This window comes from Anser brachyrhynchus (assembly GCF_964034855.1).
Source record: "Anser brachyrhynchus genome assembly, chromosome: 1".
Lineage (NCBI taxonomy): Eukaryota > Metazoa > Chordata > Aves > Anseriformes > Anatidae > Anser > Anser brachyrhynchus.
In genome coordinates this window covers 83,619,711-83,641,554 of record NC_137694.1, presented here as the reverse complement: position 1 = coordinate 83,641,554, position 21,844 = coordinate 83,619,711, and the positions used below count along the sequence as shown (strand labels likewise).

General features: G+C 35.8%; 1 protein-coding gene across 4 annotated transcripts in view; it reads left to right on the top strand.

Moving 5' to 3' along the window:
* The window catches only part of ROBO1 (roundabout guidance receptor 1), a 702,920-nt gene that overhangs the window by 623,367 nt on the left and 57,709 nt on the right, over positions 1 to 21,844 (top strand). For 3 of the 4 annotated variants that reach the window (XM_080587355.1, XM_080587357.1, XM_080587356.1), the window contains 3 exons: positions 14,623 to 14,747; positions 16,519 to 16,690; positions 19,594 to 19,799. In XM_080587355.1, coding sequence (XP_080443481.1) covers positions 14,623 to 14,747; positions 16,519 to 16,690; positions 19,594 to 19,799 — 503 coding nt within the window. Of the gene's footprint in view, positions 1 to 11,888; positions 11,898 to 14,622; positions 14,748 to 16,518; positions 16,691 to 19,593; positions 19,800 to 21,844 lie in introns of all 4 variants that reach the window. The other variant, XM_080587354.1, reaches the window with a different exon arrangement.

Sequence of the window (21,844 nt, the reverse complement as noted above, 5' to 3'; positions counted from 1 at the left end):
GTGCTCCATAAAACTCTGTGTGGCATCCTCTAAGCTAGTAATGCTTCTGGGAACAAGCTGTCTCTGTATCCGTGGACTAGTAACTATCATCTCAGATAATTCAACTACATATAATGGGATGCTGATGGTAGAAAATACAAAAGAGGGGAGGAGATACCAGTTCCATTTCAGTGTTGTACTTGCCCAAGGCACCAGCATCACAGGTTCTGATTACTGGGATCAGTATTTCCCTGCATACAGACTCCAAACTTTGGGGATTTTAAGTGTTTCCTGTCTATATATGAGATACAGATGTTGTATTTTTATTCAGTTTCACTAAAACTACTAAACCAAATTTGGAGTTCCCTATTTACGTAGAACTTCGAACCCCTTACTTAGGCTTTTATTATTGCAGCTTAAAAGTATTTCCGTCTTTCAAGTTGTTTGTCAGGTTATCTTATTTTCTTCCTGGAAAACTAAATACTTAAGAAAACTTAATTCTACTATTTATTTATTTATTAATTCTCCTAAAATTAGAGAACCTCAGTCCATTGTTTTCATTTTGTATCAATGTATGTAAGGCATCCATAGACATTGCTGAATACACATGGTAGAGTTTAATTCAGGAGATGATTAATTATTAAATAAATACTTCAATCAATACAAGCTGCCAGGAAGCAGCCTGGAGTACAGTACATTTTACCAGACTCTAATAAGTAGCTGATGTGCTCCAGCAAAGGGAAATGATGGCCAAAAATGTATCTCCGGACCCACTGGATTTCTCTCTTAGTTTCCAGCACTAAGTAAATTGGATATACTTATCGTGCACAATTTTAGTATATATGCAAGATGCTTTTCATGTTTTCATGGAGATGTCTATTATGTGTTTTTCTTAGTTTTATGCCTTTAAGCAGAACAGTAGAAATGGTAATATTATATACAATTTAACTGAATCCCATATTCCTGAGAAATATAAAATTGCCATGAATATGTGCCTCAGAACCTCAGTTCTAAAACAGAATTGGTTTTACCATTAATGGAAATAGCAGTAGGCTTTCTTCAGAAACCAGCAAATTTCACATTTAATCATGAAAATGCTTTTAAGTAAATCTAGCAACAAAAGGTTTCACTTATTTTCCCCTAGTTCCATTTGCTTTGCTCCCATTTGCAGTACTTAATCAGGTTTTTTTAAACATCCATTTTAATAAGATTTCTATCATTTATGTTGAAATGAGATTTACTCTCTAAAACAACTGAAAATTATGATTCCAGTGGAAGTCTTCCTAGGCTGTAGGCCAAGAACAGTTATAGCAATGACAGTATCGTTGCTGCTCAGCAGGAGTTGAAGGAGGAAGAGGCTAAGTATGTCAGATGACCAGGTCTCCACAAAATACCCCTGTTGTTGACTATGGGTTGGTCACCAGCAGGTTGGTAGTAAACGGAAATCCTCAAACTTTGTGTTCTTTTTAGGTCCTTTTCATCAAAAAGTGACTGTGAAAGAGCTTGCAATATTTGTTGTAGTGCCCCCTCTAATACACACCCAAGCATTCAGCAGCAGTAACTGAACAGTGCATTGTAAATGTTGGCATTCAAAGGCACTAAGCATATTCAGTGTTACTGGTTTGGCAGGAAGAAGGAAGAATTCCTGCGGAAATAGCTCTGGCAAATTCATATTTTGCAGTGGTGCTCTTTGATGTCAAGGTTGTTCTGGTTTATGATGTCATTACTGTTGGGAATAACAGAAATTGCCTGTGGGGTATCCAGCCTACAGTGACAAGAACTTTCCATAACTGAGTTCTCGCTGGGATTTTGCTGGACTAGTCAACTGACAAGGAATTTTAATCTGAAAAGGTGGCACATGCATCAGGTCTGGAATTTCCTCTGCTTTCCACCTCCCTCTTTGTGCAAAGTAACTTTAAGGCACGCCATAGAAGACATCTATTTGATTAGGTTTCTGGGTAGGGCTAGGAAAACCACGCTGAATGAAAAGGAATGGGATTTACTCTTTTGTCTGTCAAGTACCATGTAAATGTTTCCACTGTGTCAGGTTGCTGTTACACATTATAAGTTGGCTGTAAATGTAATTGCTTTATAGGTATCTGAGATACAGACATTAAAATAACAAAGACGCAATTTGAATTTTTATGGGATTTAAAAAAATGCCATTGGGGTATATGTTGGCTATTATGTGTTGCAGTGAAGGCCTCGCTGGATCATTAAATGCTTTAATTTTAAAACAGGGATTTGGATTTAAATCTTTAAATTTAAACTTGTCTACGTGGTCAGTATTTCTCCCTTTTGGAAGAATTGATTTTAAGCAATATTGTGTCTTACATTTCCATGAAGGAGAAAGGAATAATAGTGATTGTTTGATGAAATTCAGTATTTTTTTTAATTAATAAACTTTTGGCAGGATAAGTGAGGGGAGCTATCTCTTGTGATTTGTATAGCTTAAAGGCACATCCCTTTCCCCATTAATGACTGCTGTAAACTATGACAGTACTTCAGATTTCTATCAATGATCTGAGAAGTTTGACTGCCACCTATTTCTGGTTAGAGAATATAAATCTTAGAAGTTAATCAGAGGGAAATGAGGAAACTATCTGAAGAAGAGGTTAGTGCCCTGAAGGTGCTTGTTCTACTGATGCGAGTGATGAACACTAAGACTCCTGAAGCATTTCTGAAATGCAGGGAAAGAAGGAAACAGTAAGTATTTCAAAAAATTAAAAAAAAAAAAAAAAAAAAGATTTATAGTTACTTTAAATCCATGTAACGTATTTTAACAAACAACTGCTTCTATGTTTTTTTAAGTTTTTAACTGGAGGTTTTGTTTGTTTGTTTGTTTGTTTGTTTTTTTACATAGCATCTCATAACAATGACTACAATTGCTTATGTGGAAAAAATGCTTAAAAACTTTAGAGAACTGTTACTGCAATTTAGCACTTTAAAACAAGAAGTTGAGGCAGATGTTTCTTAGCAAGTAGAGCATAAGGAGTACAAATAATTTGAAGAAACGTTACTGTAGAGATATGTTGAAGCTAGAGGCTTTCTCCTGCAGAAAGAGATTAATTCACTGTAAAATTCTTTAAAATTACACCTTTTAATCACTCAGTGCAGAGAATTTAAGAAAGTAGATTTGTGTAGAATAAATCAGCACTCAATTAAAAAGTAGCAAAGATTCTTTTCTACTGCCTGCAATTTCCTAAACCCAATGGCTACGGAAAAATCAATTGTTTCTGTATCAGGCTTCACTGTTGCAGGCTTTTTTGTGTGTGTGTGTATGACTGCTGTTGTAAAGATAACATTTCAACAGTTGTGCCATTAAAATAGACAAAGCAGAATTTTACTGCAAAATGTTGTGTTTGGGGATTTGGGGATTTATATGTAAAATTAAATAGAGTGCAAGGAATAATAACTTATATTGGCTACTCATTAAACAGTATTTCTCCTGTATGCTCATTCTGAAATAAATGTAGGCCTTATTAAATTACGCTAAACATCTGTAAAAAAATAACACCCGTTTTCTGGCCTTGTTTCTAACCTGTGAGTAATTTTCATAAGGACTATACAGTGATTATAGTACACTCCCTTACTTATGTTACCTTACATGCATCATTAAAATCAGTCTTCTCTGCGAATTAGTTCTTGACAAAAAATGCTGACTTATAACAGCAGTGTGTTCAAACATTATTTCGCTAAGCTGTTTTAGGCACTGTTTGTGACTATGAATTATGTTTTGTTTGAACACTAAAATAGGTTATTGTTAGGTGCTGAATAACACTCCAGAATATATTTGGGTAATAAAGTATCTTGCAGTCTTTACAAGCAAACTGTGTCACATAGTAGGCTCAGTATCATGAGCTTCCAGTGCAAGAAAAAACCAGCTTAAACTGATAAACATTAAGTATGCTCCTATTATTCTCAGTGGGAGGAATTTGCATGTTCTTCTTGTCCTGATGACCGCACATTAATTCCTGAAGTTCGGAGTGAATTTTATTTTCATTTGATTATGGAATAGGATGAGAGGGTTGAGAAACAAACAAACTGTCTGGATGGACATCAGGTTGGACACCAGTAATTTTGATAGTATTACAGTCTTTTGGTAAAGGTGAACCACTGCCTCACTGTATGAAAAACAGGCTGAGTGTTTTTTTGTTTTTTGTTTTTAAATAATATATGTATATATTTTGTTTCTGAAGATTGTGTTTATTTCTTTAGGCAGCTTGTTCCCATTTCCACCCGCGTCACACTAAAAATTCCTGGTACCTGATGGCTATTTTGGTCTGATGTAGAGTTCTTAAATGTTGCGATTTTTGCTATCTGTGATTAACATTTGTTAATGTGTCCTAGTTACCTTGATAGTGATAACACTATCAAAAAAGTAAGATCAGGTATTTCTGTGCTATTTGTAGACTTGGGTTGTCTATATGTGAGGAAGTATCGCCCTTATAACAAGAAAGAGAAGTCTAGATTCCTTTTGAAATAGTATCTGTTTCAGTTGGCAGTATTCCTTACTGAGTATTGCATGTAAAAAAAAAAAAATAATAATAATAATAATTTATAGTGATCAAAAGTTACTTCGCTGTGGAGGTTTATTGTCCTTTCATTTTTAGTTTGTGTTTGGTATCCATTGATCATGGGGCTTTGGCCATTTCTCACAAATAGCTTTAACTTATTAGAAAAAAGTTGCTATGGATTTTAAATTCCTCTTTTAAAGAAGAAAACTCTGCTATCATAAACAGCTGGGGAAAAAATTACATTCCATTTCCTTTTCAGCTCTACTATCTTTTATTGTAAGTTAAAAAAATGCAGTAGGGAGCTCCTAAGAATTCTTCAAATAGTATCCAGCTGTCATAATCTTTTTGTACTTCTGCACAGCTTACTTAAAAATTATCTATCTTTTTTCACTCTTTTAAAAGGCTATAGTATAAATATTTGTATCCACGACTGCTTAGATTGCAGCAGCGCCTGAAATTACCTCAGTTCTTTTTAAACAGAGGGGAAGACAAGCATTCTCCAAAAAAGAAAAGCCTGGGAAACAGAACTCCACAGTTCACTGCATTGCTCTGGTTTTTAAATAGATGGAATTAAGCCTCTCCTAAGTGTGCTCACTAAATTGTATTTAGTTTATAAGATGGTTTAGCAGGACCAAGAGCAAGGATGGAACAGAGGAGAGCAGGAGAGGAACTTCTGGAAGGACTTAAATCTCTCCCTCTCTGTCTTCCACCCCCCATATTTTAGATTTCTACTGTCACCCCAAGGCATTGACTACAGGATTTGTAAACATTATAAACTGAGAGTACTACATGTATTAACCTGAGAAGTGCTGCCTTTTAAAACCACACTGCAAAGTCTCTTTCCACATTTTTGATTTTATCATAAAAATCTTCATTAACTCCTGAAATAGGTGAGATTGCAAGCTTTCTGATTTTGTAGCTTGTATCAGCAAAATCAGTTGCAAATCAAAAAATCTGGTGTGAGTACATTGTGCAGACTGTTCTGTTCCCAGAGATTTTTGCAGTAGGTTTTCCCCAACACACATGTATACCCACTCGCTTGTGTAGCCCTCTTCGTCTTAACTCTAAATGTTTTTTAGGGAAGATTTGCTATGAAGCAAACATTAATATAATTTCACTACCGAGACACAGCTGAGAGAGCACCAGTTTTCACTACCCAACCCTATAAATTAGAATTTAGAAGGAAAAAAAAAATCACCTCTCAGCCCAAATTAAATCTCAAAATGACCAGAATTCTATATGGACATCCTCATGTCTGTCTCTCCCCAGTACGTGTGCTAACCCTAAATGTAATTAAATTTTCAAGGCTGCATTTGTACTGTCAGCAGGAAGGAACAGTACTTGCACTTTTCTTTGTGAGACCACTTTCCCTTGACATACATTAGCGCTCCTGAGTCCACAGTCACCTGCCCTTTTACTCTGGGTACCAAGCCAGCAGGTAGAAGCCCACGTCCTCTGCTGAATCTGAGAATATATTCTGTTTGCCTGGTCAGAGTAAGCATCATAATGTTGTGGCTGCCCAGTTTCCAGACTGCACCTGTCTCACGACCACTGGCTCAGAGTGCAGCAGATAAGTGTGGTGAGAAGTGCAGCTGGCAGTCCACCAGCACCCTGATGGTGGCACATTCATGACAAGCACAGATTGTACTCAGCGTGTTTTCAAGTTGCTGCCCAGCACGTGGCAAGTCTTTGCTTTTCTGACTCCTAACAGAGGAGAGAATGTGGGTTAACTGTAAACAAACAAAAAGAAAGAAACAAAAGTATGTTGTGAAATATCTTGAGGAACACAGCAGCTAATTAATACTGCGATTTTTCCATTATTAACTGTTCAGTGCATGAAACTGAAACATTGTTTTGGGTTTCTAGATTTCCACTACTTCTTACGGTGATCCCAACTATCAGAACTGTTTATCCTAATGTTCAATCAACAGTTTTCTATTTTAATTTCATTCTCTTTCTTATAGCACTGTTATAGAATATAATCCATCTGCTCCTCCTCTCCAGTCATTTTAGATTTCCATCTTCTCATCTTTGCTCATTTGAAGTTACAGTAGTCACTTGCTCTTATAAACTTAAGAAGTGTTTATCTGATATATCATCAACAACCCAAAACAGAATTTTTCCAGTCATCATAAATGTAATTAACTATGATCACTCCCTTGCCAGGGTTTGGAATTACAAGCCCTTGCTTTTGATTTGAAACATCAAAAACTCACATGTAAACATTTTCCCTGAACTATATATGGTTGTGGCATGCTTGGAGCCAGACTGTTAGACCTTTCCTCCAAAGTTTGTACTGCACTATATCACACTTCATGCCCTGGAGCTATATACTGTGTAAGCATTCATGGTGAGTAAAGGTGTCCCAGTCTGGTCTTTTAAGAATGTGAATTTTAGCACAAAATATGGGAAAATGTAAACTATTTGTATATAGAGAGAGACCTCAAGAAATGACAGTTGAAAATGCAAAGACCAATGAGGATGAAAAAGGATATACACTGTTTCTTTTGTAATGTATCTGGTATTATTTTCCCATGTTTTTCACAGGTTGTAGTCAGGAGACAGCTGAATGGCAGCATTTTTTTATTTTTTTTTCAGAACAGGGGATTTTGGCCTTTGCTTATTACTGTGTAGAAAGTAATACTTCTCACAGATGACTGCAGAGAAATGTTGCTTGTGAAGGATATTGGGTGCTTCAGATTGATTTGATAAGAACAAATAGCGAACAAATCTCTGGAAGGGAAATGAAACATTGTCTTAAACTAATTCCCTTAATAATAGCTTTTGTAGAACAGCAACATCACTTTCTGGTAGGTGTGTCGCAGGAAGGCATTAAATAGTCCTTGTTCAGATATTAATGCCTCCAGAATTTAAATCCTTTTTTGGAAAGTAAAAAGTTGTCAATTAGATTTCAGAGTTTAACAGTGAAACATATTCATGAGCAGAAGAGGTAGGAAGCTTTTGTGCTGAGGAATTGTTTGAAACAAGGAAAAGAATTGGAAAAGATCATCAGACCTTCTTAATTTTTTAAATTTTTTTTTTTAATTTTTTTTTTAAGGAGTGACCACTCAGAGTTTGACCAGTTTGTTAAACCTATTCAAACTAACACTTCCTCTGCATGTAAATCCAGTACCCAAATTTTCTGTACTTAGCCATTTCTTTCATGTAGAGATTATAAACATTTGAGAGTTCAAAAAAGTTTCAGCCATTCTGGAAAATGGCAATGTTTTATTACAAATAATATAGCTATCTCTGTACTATCTGTTGCTAGCTCTGGAGTTTCTCCTGTCATACTCTTTAGTCTCTACTTGGCCAACTGCATCATTAATGCCAGCTCCCCAGGCTGTCTCTTCCAGCACGTAGGCTCATAATCACATCCCATCTCCTATCAGTTTGTTTCTACGGGCATATTCAACCTCTGATATATATATATTTTTTTGCTTGAACTAGGGTTAATGTATCACAAAATTAATTGAAAGCAATCTAAATTTCATTGTGACTGCCATTTCATAGATTAATCATATACTTAAAAATTTATACAGAAACTAAAGACTGCCTATTACCTTGATCTTGTATGTAATTATTGGCCTGAATATTGGGATTGTTTGATTTCTCTGGTGTAGAATTATACAGTCTCACTACCTTTATATTAATTTCTACATGCTATAAGGGTGTCAAGCAGTCCTTAAAGACTTAAAATTTTTTATTCTAATAATAAAAAATGAAATACACTGGGCTTAAATTGAAGGTATTTAGCTTGTGTCAGCTGAACTACAAGATGTATTCTAAGAATCTGGAAGGTATTCATAAATAGTAATAGTCATAACATACTTTATGAGTTTTTAATATGCAGAACAAGTGCTGTTTATTAATTAAGTACCACCTTGAATCCCTAGATCCCAAAAGTACTTTATTAGTATAAATGAATGACACTTTCTGTCTCTTTACTCTTTTTGAGATAGATATTACTACTACTGCTTTTAGGAATGAGATACTTGAATATTGTACCTTGTCCAATGTCAGACTAGGAAACAGAGGCAACTCTGTAATATTTGCTTCTTAATACTAGAGTACTGATAAATTATAGAGAAACACTAGATTAGCATTTGCATTCACTTCTGTGAGAAAAATTAATAAATGTGTTATTTAAAGATATAGGCAATATGTACAGTATGTTTTGGTCTCATGTGTACATATATCCTTCGAGGAAAGGCTGAGAGAACAGCTCTTGCTTAGCTTGGAGGAGAGGTGGCTTCAGTGTTGGACGTAACAGCAGCCCCCAGTACCTACAGGGAGGTTGTCAGTAAGACGGAGCCAGGCTGTGTTGGGAGGAAAAGAGGCAAGGGATGTAAGTTGAAACAAGGGAGATTGATACTGGATACAAGAAGAAATTTCTTCACTGGGTGGACAGTCAGGAGAGGAGAAGGTTGCCCAGATTGTTTATTCATTCTCAGTCCTTAGAAATTTTCAAAACCTGAGTGGATCAAGCCCTGTGCAGCCTGGTCTCACCCCATAGCTGACCCTGCTTGAGCAGGAGTTCGAACTGGAGACCTCTTGATACTGCTTCCAACCTGAATTATCCTATTATCCTCCAATACGACATCTATCAAATAAATTTTTTGCTCCACTAACATGTGGTAACTATACTTGTCTGTAGTTTGAGTCCTAAATCTGCAAATTCCTACTCCTGAGGGTGGATTTAACGATACCAATAGTCCCAGTGAGGATGATAAGATTGCTGGCAAGAATAAGACATTAGAATATAAAGTTGCTAGTCTGGAAACCACTTTTCTTTTGTTTTTTGTTTGGTGACTGGACACATGTCTTCTATGATAAACCTCACATGTCAGGGAAATTATTTGAAAGGCAAAAATATTATTCCTTTGGTATTTGTGGTTTCACATGCTACCTTCCTGTCTTTACAAAGAGGTTATTCCCCCTAGTTACCATGTGAAAACCCGTGATAAACACATGGAAAATTAATTTACTTAATAATTGAGTGTAAGTGCTGTCAAATAAAATGTGCCCTAATAGAGTAAAAACTATTTATTTCTCAGTTTTAGGAACCTTAGATATTAATAGTATGTAGATAAAAGTAAGAAAGTGGTCTTTGTTGTAGCTATTGCTTTTATTGTTGTTCTTTTAAACCACATGATTTCCCCATGACAGAACTGTTTAAATTTTTGTATGAAACTTCACCCTTTGCCCTTAACACAAGTTTGCAACCAACGTGATGCCCTGTTTCTACAGGGATTTATTTTCATGTATCAGTATCGCCTCTGTTTTTACAGGTGGGCAAAAAAATATATTTGCTCAACAGGGTTATTTTTGACATACAATAATGAAACCATCTGGTTAAAAGAAAAGTGGAAATTCAGCACTTGCAAGTTAATTTAATTTGTAGAAATGTAACTGAGCAACAAAGACAGATTTCTATCTTGAAAATTTCAAGTGAACTTTCAGTAGAAGGCTCAGGCAGCTTTACATTGCTACCAGGAAGGCTTATCTTTTCTCTTTTTGGCATTTATTAAGTAGTGGAAAATTGGTAATTTAGAGTGCAATCCTCTGTGCAAGAATTGCATTACATTGTGTCTCTTATCAGACTCCTTCATGTAGAATATGAGTTGTGTTTTATGGAAAAGCATTTTTAATTTTAAAGCAGGTCAAACTGTAATTGGAAGTTTAGCAGAGAGCTTTTCAGTTTTAAAGGAGTGGCTATTGTGTAATATAAACATACATGATCAAGAGTCACTAGGAGCTCAGTCTTGGGGACAAGCATTTTTCTCTCAGGAATTCTTTTGTGTAATTTCTTGGCTACTCCTCTTAAAAGTTACAGATTTGCCAGGATAACCTGAGCAGAATAATACACACTATTTTTCTCTTGGAGAAATTCTGAACCTACACTCTTAAAGAAGGCTAACATACATTCAGAATACTTCCCTAAAATTGAAAATCAAAACTTTGAAAACTGTGCACTTTGATTTCCTCTGTTCGGGATTGTTTCCTTAAAAAATGTCTCTAATAACATAAAAATAGAGTTCTCTATATGACCAGGTTTTTACACTTTCAGTTGCAGCTTCTTGGCACAATCCAAATTCAAGTATTATATCTGATTCTACTTCTGCTTCATTTTCTTATTACACCTGGAGTCCTCTGTTTATGTGAACTGTAAGCCAGTATTCCTCATGCCTAATGAATTTTGGCAGACTGGATATTATTAGTTTCCTCCATGTGTTCTATCAGAGGATGGTATATAGCAAGTGCTTACATGCTCAATATAAAAGCATACCCTGCTGAACAACAGTTGTTTTATTCTCAGCTTAAAGCTTGAAGGGCTTGGTATTTGTAAAAAGTATTAAGAAAAGTGTATATATTTGGACTTATACTGTAATTATTTTATACCAACTACCCTTTTTAAATTTTTTTTCCAGAATCTATATATAATTAAGCAATGCAAAATTTTTACGTTTTTATTTTGAATCAGTTCTTTCAATTAGTGATGTATTGTTGGAATGCTTTCTGACATGCCTGTCTTTTATAAGTGAAATTAGCCTGCCAGGATTCATCAGGTCATTTCCAAACTTACAGTAATGTTCACCTATGTTTGAAGGACAATGTTCTACTAGATAATTTACCACTGGAATATTTCTGTTGAGAAATAGAATGTTTTGCAGTAGATCTCTGCTTTCGTGTATTTTACTGAAATTGAGATTTTTGGGGGGAAGAAAAGGATTAAGAATCTTTTTAAATATAATTTTAATTGTGGATTAGTTTGCATTTACAATTTAATACTGATCATTATGACCTCAATACAGCAATTCTATACTGAAAAAAATATGGTGTGGGGGCTAAATTCCTCAGCATATTACTAAAGGTTGAGTAAACTGCCTTTGTAATAGCTATTAGCCTCAAAGAAGTATTTTCTGTTAGTAGATGTTTGTATGCTTTAGAAAGGGTGTAAATGTCACTGTTCTATTTCAGTAGTGTTGCAAATTGATATTTACTGGAGATTTCAAGTTCATTTTACTATGGAAAGCTCTTCATGCAGAGAAACAATAATATGGGGAAAAAAAATAAAAAGTTTTTACCTAAGGTTCCACAACAACAGTTGGCTTGGAATAGAACCCAAGTTGCCCAACCATTATTTTAGTCTGTTACCCATTTTAGTCTATATAGCCTACTTCCAGCATGATAGAGTTCTGCTTAAAAATACAAAATATGTGGTTCAACATTTTTAAGCTGTGTTTCATATATCAGAATATATATGTGCTTTCTAAGATCGTTAAAAATGATCCTTTTTTTTTTTTAATTTTGCTTTACTCTTTACTTTGTTTCATGTCTATTCAATTTTATTTATTCCATGTTTTCTTTTTGTTTTGTTTTTGTTTTTAGTTGTGTCTGGTAAGTTGAAATTTTATTGGCCATCTTCTAATCATCGTATTACTGTGACGAGAACATCTCCCCTTTCCATCCATCCCCTTCCATGTCCTTCAACCAGTCAGCTCCCATCTTTTACTTGTTATTGACAAGACACATCGCACAGAATAAATTCTGCATGAAGTATGGGTAACTTAATGACAAAGAGAAAGGTAATGGGTTGCTAACTTCGTTTTTATGTGATGTAATGAGTCAAATCCTGATGTTTTCTATCTTCAATGACTGCATTAGTTGAAATTGTGTTCTATAAAAGAAAATAATTTTTGTTTTAAAGGTCTCAAGGATAGAAATTTTTTCCTTAAGTGGGTTATTAGTTCCACTTCTTTTATGGTATAGTCAACACATAAGACTTGTTTGAACGATGCAAGGTGTGAAAGCAAACTGAAGTTTATAGGAAATAATGGTGAAAATGCTTCCAGTGCAGTAAAAACACGGAAGACAATTTAATAACAAAGTTTCTCTTAACCCTATTTTAGTTCTTCTGACACTGAAGCTATTGGTATTTTCATTATTTACTTTAATGGGAGTAGATTCAGAATAATACAAATATGCATGATATACACATGTATTTTGACTAATATACATGTGAAATGCATATTTAGAATAATACATAGAAGCATATACCTATCTGTATTTTATAAATGGTTACCTGGGAGACAACATTTCCTGTCATTTTTTTTTGCATTCAGTAGACCCTGAAAATCATGTTCGGGTATTAGAATCACAAGCATTCAGCTATTTCTCCAGTGGTCACAACTGTTTTATGCTGATATAACAGTATCCATTCTCAAGTTCAATGAAATCTTAAACCTAATAAATCATAGTCAGTAGCACAGAATTGAGAAACCCTTGGTTCCATTCTGTGTGGTATTATGTCACAAACCAGTACAGAACTAGTCAAACCTTAAATTCAACTGTATGCTAAATTTATTCTTGTTATTAGAATTCCAACAGCATAATGAAGGTGCTTCACTCTCATCTCCATTTTCCCAATCATACCTTACAACCCAGTGGTAAATCCCCAGCAGCATCACCTTCCATTCTAAATTAAACATGTTATCATGTCAAAATCTTCGCACATCCTCTTCCAAGGTGTTGATTGAATGTTTCAGAACTAACTGTTTTTAAGTCTGCTAATTGCTGTAGGTGAACTGCACCCTAACTTCGTGTAGTTCCTTATCTAAGAAAATTCTAGGAAAGGTAACATTTGCATCCAAATGTAAATAATGATATGTTGTGCTTTAAAAATTGCCCCAAAGCAGGAGGGTGATAGGAAGAGTATATTCTACCATGAGCTCAGTAGGGAGCTGAGACAGGCAAAGAGAAGCAGAAAACTGAAAGTATTGGCCCACATGAAAACTGAAAGTAAATTTTTTAGAAAGGACTTTTACTGTTTCTTAATTCATTTTATATAAAGTCACAGTTACATGATTTCTACTAAGCACATTGAGCATTATCTTTAAATGACATGATTAAAACCCTTTTTAAAGAAAAGCTTTTAAATACAGAAATGTTTTAATGGAAAAAAAAAAGATACAAGTTATTAAGGTCAAATTCAAAACATCCTCTCTATTCTCAACCCAAACAAGAGGGAGAGAATAATTAGTTTTGGACAGATGATCAGAAGGAATTGGAAATGAATAAACACTAAGTAAACGGACTTTCATTTAATGCACATTTTTCAAGGAGTGAGAGTGAACAGGCTCAAACAAGCTAGATTTGTTGTTCTGTGCTATCCCCAACAACGTATCTAATGCTGTCAACTATCCTGATTTCTTTTTTAATGTGACTGACATCATTTTTTGACATTCTATTTACTACTGGATGAAGTGGTTGCTGAAGTCTGTATAAATCAAATGGTTTGGACAATGCTGGCAGTATTTATAATGTTAGGCTGAGCAGATGTTTCAAATTTGCCCTCATTTGCATATATATTTTGTTTGAACATGCCCTTGTCTATGTAAATGAGGAAGACATTCAGCTCTGCTGTTGCTTTACATTCATTCCTTTTCAGTAATTGGATTGAAGATTTTAAATCGTTCAGTGGTATTTGTGGGGGTTTTGAGTTAAACTGTAAAAATCAAGAGACCCCAACTACATCAAAAGTCTCTTTTATAAGCAATGTGAGGCTTTTTCTCTCATAAATAATAAAATATATATATATTACTTCTGTGTAAGTAAACCGGAATTCATAGTTACTCAACAGGATTTATTACAGCCTTTGACAAAGTGTGGCCTGTGGGCCACTTGTCACTCAAAGATTTCTCCATGGTGACTTGGTACCTTTTTCCATGCTTAAAAATCAATCTTAGAAAAAATAAATAAATAAAAAAATAAAAATCTAACAGATTTTTTCACATTGGTGTCTGTTGCTCTGCAACTTGTCCTGTTTAGTGGGACTTACTTTCTTGTACAACTGGTGACTAGTAAAATTAATGGATGCACAGTAAGGATTTTACCTGAGAAGTCCAGCAACAGAACAGGTGATCAGAGTGCTGATGAAGCTGTGATTTGTTAGCTGATGAGTCTTTGTGCTGCCTCTCCTTATTAAAGACACCTAACTGCTCTGTTTTACACCATTTAAAGTCAGGACTTATATCATGCCTTTCAAATAGGCTAGCTTTGGTCTTCTGACAGCAGTGTAATTTTTTTATTTTTTTATTTTTTTTACGGTATTTTCCTCTTTCAGAGCCTCCACAGTTTGTTGTAAAGCCGCGTGATCAGGTAGCTGCACTGGGAAGAACAGTGACTTTCCAGTGTGAAGCAACTGGAAACCCTCAGCCAGCCATCTTTTGGCGGAGAGAGGGAAGTCAGGTAAAACAGTCTTTCTCTCCATTCTTCTTAGCAGTTTCTTGAGGAGATGTTGTCACATGAAAGAAAAATACCTTAATTCTTGTATTTAGGATGTGAAAAATAGCTCTAGTGCTAGGAGATGCTGGATAGTTCTTCTCTAAGTCACACGCATTCAAGGAGATGTCAACCTTACTAGAAAGTATATCTATGTTTTGCTTAGTCTCGAGTTTTCTCCATGAAAGTAAAAATAAATTTATGAAACAGGTGGAAACATTCCATGAAATGGAAATCTTTTTCTCCTATCAGAGAGAAACGTTTAAGAGATGAAAAAGTGACTGATGCTGAAGTTTTCTTTAATTCCCAAATACCCCAAAAATTTTCAGAAAGTTTGAGTCTGTTTTTGTGGTGCAGATATTAGTTTGCCAGGTGTGTGTGTCGTTTCTGGAGAACTAAATGATTTGCTATGTTGATCTTCATCACTGTCTGGATAGGACACTAGCTTGGGACTAATATCTACTTTTCCAGTCAGTCAGTCAGCCCCAGGTCATACCTGAATAGGGCACTTTTTCTCCTAGCTTCCTTATTTGAATGGGAGGGAAAATTATTTTCAGCTTCTTTGTAAAGAACCTTGAAAGCTAGTGGATGAAACGCAAAATAGCACAGCAAGAGAATCACAGTTTTCTTTCAGGATCATCTTTTGAAGAAGAGATGTGACACGAAGTGTTCTTTGTTGAATATGTCTGTCTAAATGTTTAAGTGCAACTAGAGTAGTGGCCAAATTCAGATGATAATATCTTATTGTAAAAGTATATAGATAGATTATATTTACATTTTTGTATGACCTGGATTTTTTTTTGCTAACAGTTGTTTAGTACATATTTTTTCTTGCTTATTTTTTACTACACTTTTAATGAATGAAGGTCAGTGAGTATGGTTTGCTAATACTAAAGCAGCGGAACTTGTGTCTCATTCCCTCAGATGCATTTTGGAAATTCAAAATAAAATTAGGTAAGATAGCAGGATGAAAAATAGCTTCTGTAAACTTTGGGTATTCTCATTTATAAATTGTTCAGCCAAAGGTAGAAATTTGAAACCACTATGTGGTGTAACAGACTGTACTATTATGTCTGCCGTTTGACTTTGGACTATTGCTGGTAAAATACCATGTACTTTGTACCAAAACTGTCTAAGCAAAAACTGGTGTGGGACTGAATTATGTATTATAAGGCTCATTGCAGAACATAAATGCTATGACTACAGAGACCTAAACAACATCTCTTTTTTAGAAAACTGTTCCATTCTTGGGAATTTGAAAGTTAAAATACAAACAAGTAAATGAACATTTGTATTTGAAATGGAATAAATAGAATGCCCTGAATGAAGGTCTAAAAAAAAGAAGTTGAAGCGAATTAGTCAGGCTCACCACAGTTGCGTGCACCATTGGGATATCTATACACATCAGACCTTTACTACTGCTTGTTACAGTTTGTATAAAGCCCAGCATTGACTACTGAGGGTATTAGAGCAACCCCAAAAGACTTACACAATTTTATGTGTGTATCTGCACCTATTTTATCACCAAATAATAATAATAATAATAATAATAATAATAAATAATATAAAACTACTCACATTGTGGTATAGACATGCTTAAGATATGAGGGGCAGAACGTTTCATATATAATGTGGAAAGATGAATTTGTTTAGATATATTTAAGTTATTAATATTGATATTAGAATGTTTTTAACACTTCTTTTTCTCTCTCTTTCCTACACATTCTTTCTTTCCTAGAACCTTCTTTTCTCATACCAGCCCCCTCAGTCATCCAGCCGATTTTCAGTTTCCCAGACAGGTGACCTCACCATCACCAATGTCCAGAGGTCGGATGTTGGCTACTATATCTGCCAGACATTAAATGTTGCAGGAAGTATTATAACAAAAGCCTACTTGGAAGTTACTGATGGTAATGATGCCTTTATTTTATTGTTCCCAAGTTTTTATTTTTATTTGCATACATCAGGAGGAGGATATGACACTATTTGGATCTGCTTTACATAAAGTCATATTGCATGCATTGTTTCTTTGAACGTAAAAATCCTGTTTGGGTCTTCTGTGCCAGGGGGTTAAATTTCGGATATCACTTAACATTTTGTTGTGAATCAACATCTGGTATTTGATAAGTTTACTTCTGTTTATGGATTTTTGTCAGTTCTGTTAATTTATCTGTTTTTTTTTTTTTTTTGCTTTCACCCTTTACATTTAACTTACTTTCAGATTGCTTGTTGCCTAAGTATTTATCCCTATTACTGTGTGCCTGTTTGCTAAGCATCTGCATTTATCTGCTTTTTTCCCTGTTTTTTTTTTTTTCCTGTTGTTTTTTTTTTTTTTCCCTGTTTTTTAGTATTGCCGTATAGCAAAGAAAAAACCTTTATCTGTATGGAAGTCAGTAGAATAATATGCAAATGCGTATTATCATACATTTCCTTTCAGGAGCACTTGTGACAAAATTTAAGATGAAAAAACTACAGGGAACATACTGCAAGCAGTAATATATATTGGTGTTATGTCAGTTTGCAGATTGTCAGAAATTCTTAATATTTTTTATAGGAAAGACAGGAAGGAAAAAAATATTTTTGTAGGTAAAATAATAATCTTAGCCCTTACAGAAAAAGGATGAATGCAGTCTGTGGAGAGGTTTTGAGGTGAAGGAAGCTGTTGCCAGAGAATAGATTCCATAAGCAAGGCCTCTGCACTATAGAAAGCATAGAAATAGTTCAGTACTAGAAACATGCAGTGAAACTGGAGAATAAAATTGTCTCTTTACACACACTGGATTGAAATTGTTTGGAGGAATAGGACAGCGTTATTTCTGATTTCTCAAAAGTGGCAGGCCATGTTTCTTAAGCCACTTTCCCTTTCCACTGTGGAGAAGATCATGGCAAGGTGAAAAAGAAATTTTAATAATAGAATTAAGCTAAAGACCTTAAGAGTTTTTTTCTTAATGACCTAAGCCATCTGAACTTGGAAAAAATCAAGTTCATTTAAACATATTTGTTTTACTATGACCATATGTTATGGATTGATCTAGTGGATAATTATTTTGTATGATGTCTTGGAACATTTTTTTTTTCACTTCTATTAAAGTAAAGACAGGATATCTAGAATGATACCCTCATATTCCTAAAGGTAATAGAAGTTCTGCCACCAGCTTCAATGGCACTTATGTTTACCATGGATTTCAGTGGAATTAGACTTAAGCTGTAGAGCACAGATCAGTCAGCGAGGTGATTACTGGGAGCATTAGGTGGGGCAAAGATACTGTGGAATTTATGCAGTTCAATACTGAATAGCAACATATCCATACTATTTCTGGTGCGCATTATTTTTATACATTTTTGACTTCTGGCATATCAACATGTTACTGTAACTGATTATTAGTAAACAATTTGTAAATTGCTTAGCATTAAATAGTATTAAGTAATGGTAAAGCAAAGCATAACTATCAAGTCCAAACAGAAGATGTTGCTCAGAAAATTATTTGGAAAATTATGTCCAAACTTTATTGTAGAGCCTCATACCATTGACAGTTGCAAGCTTCTTTAGAAGCTTGTTAAAGTTAAATACAAACTATATGTGATCTTAGTTTGGCTGGCTCTCGTGAGAAAGATACTAATGGCCTAACAGTGCCATGCAGTGCATTACAACAGGTTGGGACAGGAAGCACAGGAGATTGAAAACATCGAGTGTCATTTGAACATGCAAATGAAATTACAGGAGCTGGAATTTAGCCAAAAAAAGCAATGATAACACCCTATCTATTGTTACAAAAAGCAATCCAAAACTATGTGGTGATCCCAAACTACCAGAACTTCAGGTTTATATTTCAGCTACCAGACCAGATTTTAACTGCTAAACAGAGTTACGTCATTTAAAGTTGTGGCTATTTTCAGATTACTAGTCCATGTCATGTTAGATAATAGAGGTAGGAGGGGGTCACAAAAAACAAAACTAGATAGTTTTTACCTGTTTTCTTGATTATCCATTGGATAATGGTAAAAATGTGTAGAAAAACATTCTTTTTTCTGTGAATACTGAGATTACTTTATACATTTCTGTGCATAGTTAGTAAATAACTCATCAATACCATTTCATTTTCATTGTGTGCAACATGCGTTAGAACTGATGCAAACACACTGTGGGATTCTCCTTGTGACTTCGAACTAGTATTGACAGATTAATTTGTCAGAAACTACTGGAAAATAGTTTGTAGCTGAAAAGTTCTGAAATGGTGCTATTCATTAGCATTATGTTTAGCCTACTCATAAGCATCTCCCAATTAGGAAACAGCACAAAGATAAATCGATGATTTACAGCATTTTGAAAAAAAAAGAAAAAAAAAAGAAAAAAATGGAAAAAAAAAACCCTACATATTTACCAGGTTATTCCATGCCTGCCTACTTCCTTCTTCTCTGTCTTTGAATAGAGGAAGTATGTTTTACAGGCCTTCTACATGGTAAAAGATGAACAAGGTGAAAACTGTGCCTTTGCAAATAATTTGCAAAGTCATTTATCATTTTGTTTTCACTTTGTAAAGACATTGGAATTAGAGGATGTCTACCAGATACCGATATGTAATATATAATGCTTATTTCCTTTCTGAAATTAATGTATTGTATATCGTTTTAAAATTCTGTAGTTGTGCATCATTATGATGCACCCTGCCCTGAATAATGCATGCCTCTGACTTTAATTACTTGTTTAATTATCTTTAGTTTGTTTCAAAGCCTCAAGCAACTGCTGTTGCTTAGATGATTAGAAAATTGCTTCCAGCCGCAGAAATCTATTTCCTGTTGTTTCTTCTGGCAGTGATTGCAGACCGGCCTCCCCCTGTCATTCGACAGGGTCCTGTGAATCAGACTGTAGCTGTAGATGGTACTTTAGTACTGAACTGTGTGGCTACAGGCACTTTAACGCCCACTATCCTCTGGAGAAAGGATGGGATCCTGATCTCTACCCAGGACTCTCGCATCAAGCAGTTGGAAACTGGAGCATTGCAGATCAGATATGCTAAGGTAGTTTGAACTAGCAAACTGGTTTTTGTGCTGGGTCTTTCCTGTTGTTTGTTTCACTTTTTCTCCTCAGAGCTCTTTTGATGTAAATGTCCTACGTTTAGAATGAATGAAATGATAAATAATGGTATTAAATTATTTGATATGTCATGCTTTCAGATAGTTCATTCTTTAAGCTTTACACCTTGGCTTGTATATCACAGAGCACATTATTTCAGATGCAAAAATGTTATTAAGAAGTATTAATGAGGGGGATTATTTGGTATTTATAACATGAAGGGGGAAGGAAAACTCGTATTTCAGTGAAATGAATTTAAAATATTTGGACTTCATCACTAATAGATAAAAATGATCTAATTATTTCAAATGCTTATAAAGAAAATCCTTGTTCAGCATGCTGCAGTAATGAGAGTCATGTACACAGCTTTTTCAAAATAGCTGTTAAATATATTTACTTGACAGTATAAGCATACCTTCAAATAGTTAAACACCTGAGAAGTACATGGCTTCCTTAGGGAATTGTAAAAAGTTCCTGGTCGATATTGCCAGTCACACCTTGCAAAATGTACAGTGTTTTAAAATGTTGTTAAGTTCCAGCACACTGATGATTCTCTATTTTCTGTGGTTTGAACTTTAGTAATTCTTAAAATTAGGCCAAATATATTACTTCAGTGTTTTCCCTAGACTTCCTGTGTTACCTTTTATAAGTTTCGCTGGCTGAGACTTTCAACCTCTGATTTCTGAGTGCTTCCATTCATCTCATCTGCTGAGGCTGGGACCTCAGTAGGTGTGCTGGTTTTACCCTGATGTGCAGCTGAACTCCACCACAACCGCTCTCTCACTTACCCCTCCCCAAGACAATGGAAGGGGCTCAAGGGCTGAGTTAAGGACAGGGAGATTGCTCACCAATTACTGTCATGGGCAAAACAGACTCAGTGTAGGGAGGTTAATAAAATTCATTGCTTATCAGTAGCATAATGGAACAGTAAGAAACTCAAAACAAACTAAAAACACCTGCTCCCCCATCCACCCTCTTCTATCTCTTCCACCCAAGTGGTGCAGGGGAGCGGGGAATGGGGGCTGTGGTCAGTCCCTGATGCTTCGTTTCCACCACTCCTTCACGGTCACTCTCTGCCCCTGTCCATGTGTGGTCCCTCCCACGGGATGTTGTCCTTCCTGAACTGATCCTGCGGGGGCTTCCCGCAGGCAGCAGCACTCCAAGAACTGCTCCCACATGGCTCCATACCACAGTGACCATCCGTCAGGAGCAAACTGCTCCAGCACGGATCCCCCACGGGCGGCAGCTCCTCCCAGGCCCCATGCTCCTGCGGGGTCTCTCCATGGGCCACAGCCTCCTCCAGGCCACATCCACCTGCTCCACTGGGGGCTCCTCCACAGGCTACAGCGTGGAGATCTGCTCCGTGTGGGACCCATGGGCTGCAGGGGGACAACCTGCTCCACTGGGAGCCTCTGCACAGGAATTTTCTCACTTCTCTCTCACAGCTAGTCTCTCAGCAGTTTTTCCTTTTTTAAACATGATCTCAGAGGCCCAACCAATGTCACTCCCTGGCTCAGCTCTGGCCAGTGGCGGGTCCCTTTTGGAGCCAGCTGGAGCTGGCTCTGATCTCACATGGGGCTGCTGTTGGGATCTGCTCACTGAGGCCACCCCTGCAGTCTCCCCACTAGGACAGCCTTGCCACATAAACCCAATATGGTAGGGTACAATGTATTTGCAAAACAAACAAACAAACAAAAAAACTCCTTTGAAATGTGATTAAGTCACATATGGACAAGTAAGTCAGCATTCAGAACTAGATGAGAATAACATATGGAGATCCTTTTTTTGGATCTGCCTTAGAGTGAAACATTTACTAGTATAGAGAACCCAAGATGTATAAGGCCCTGTGAAATATTTAATTGTTTGAAGGTTGACATTCTCTCTAATGCTGCAGTCCAGACAAATCCTAGGCATCATTTAGGCAGAAAGTTGCATGGGAGTCCTGTTACCTGAATTCCTTATCAATTTATTTAAGAACTCTGCAGAGTAA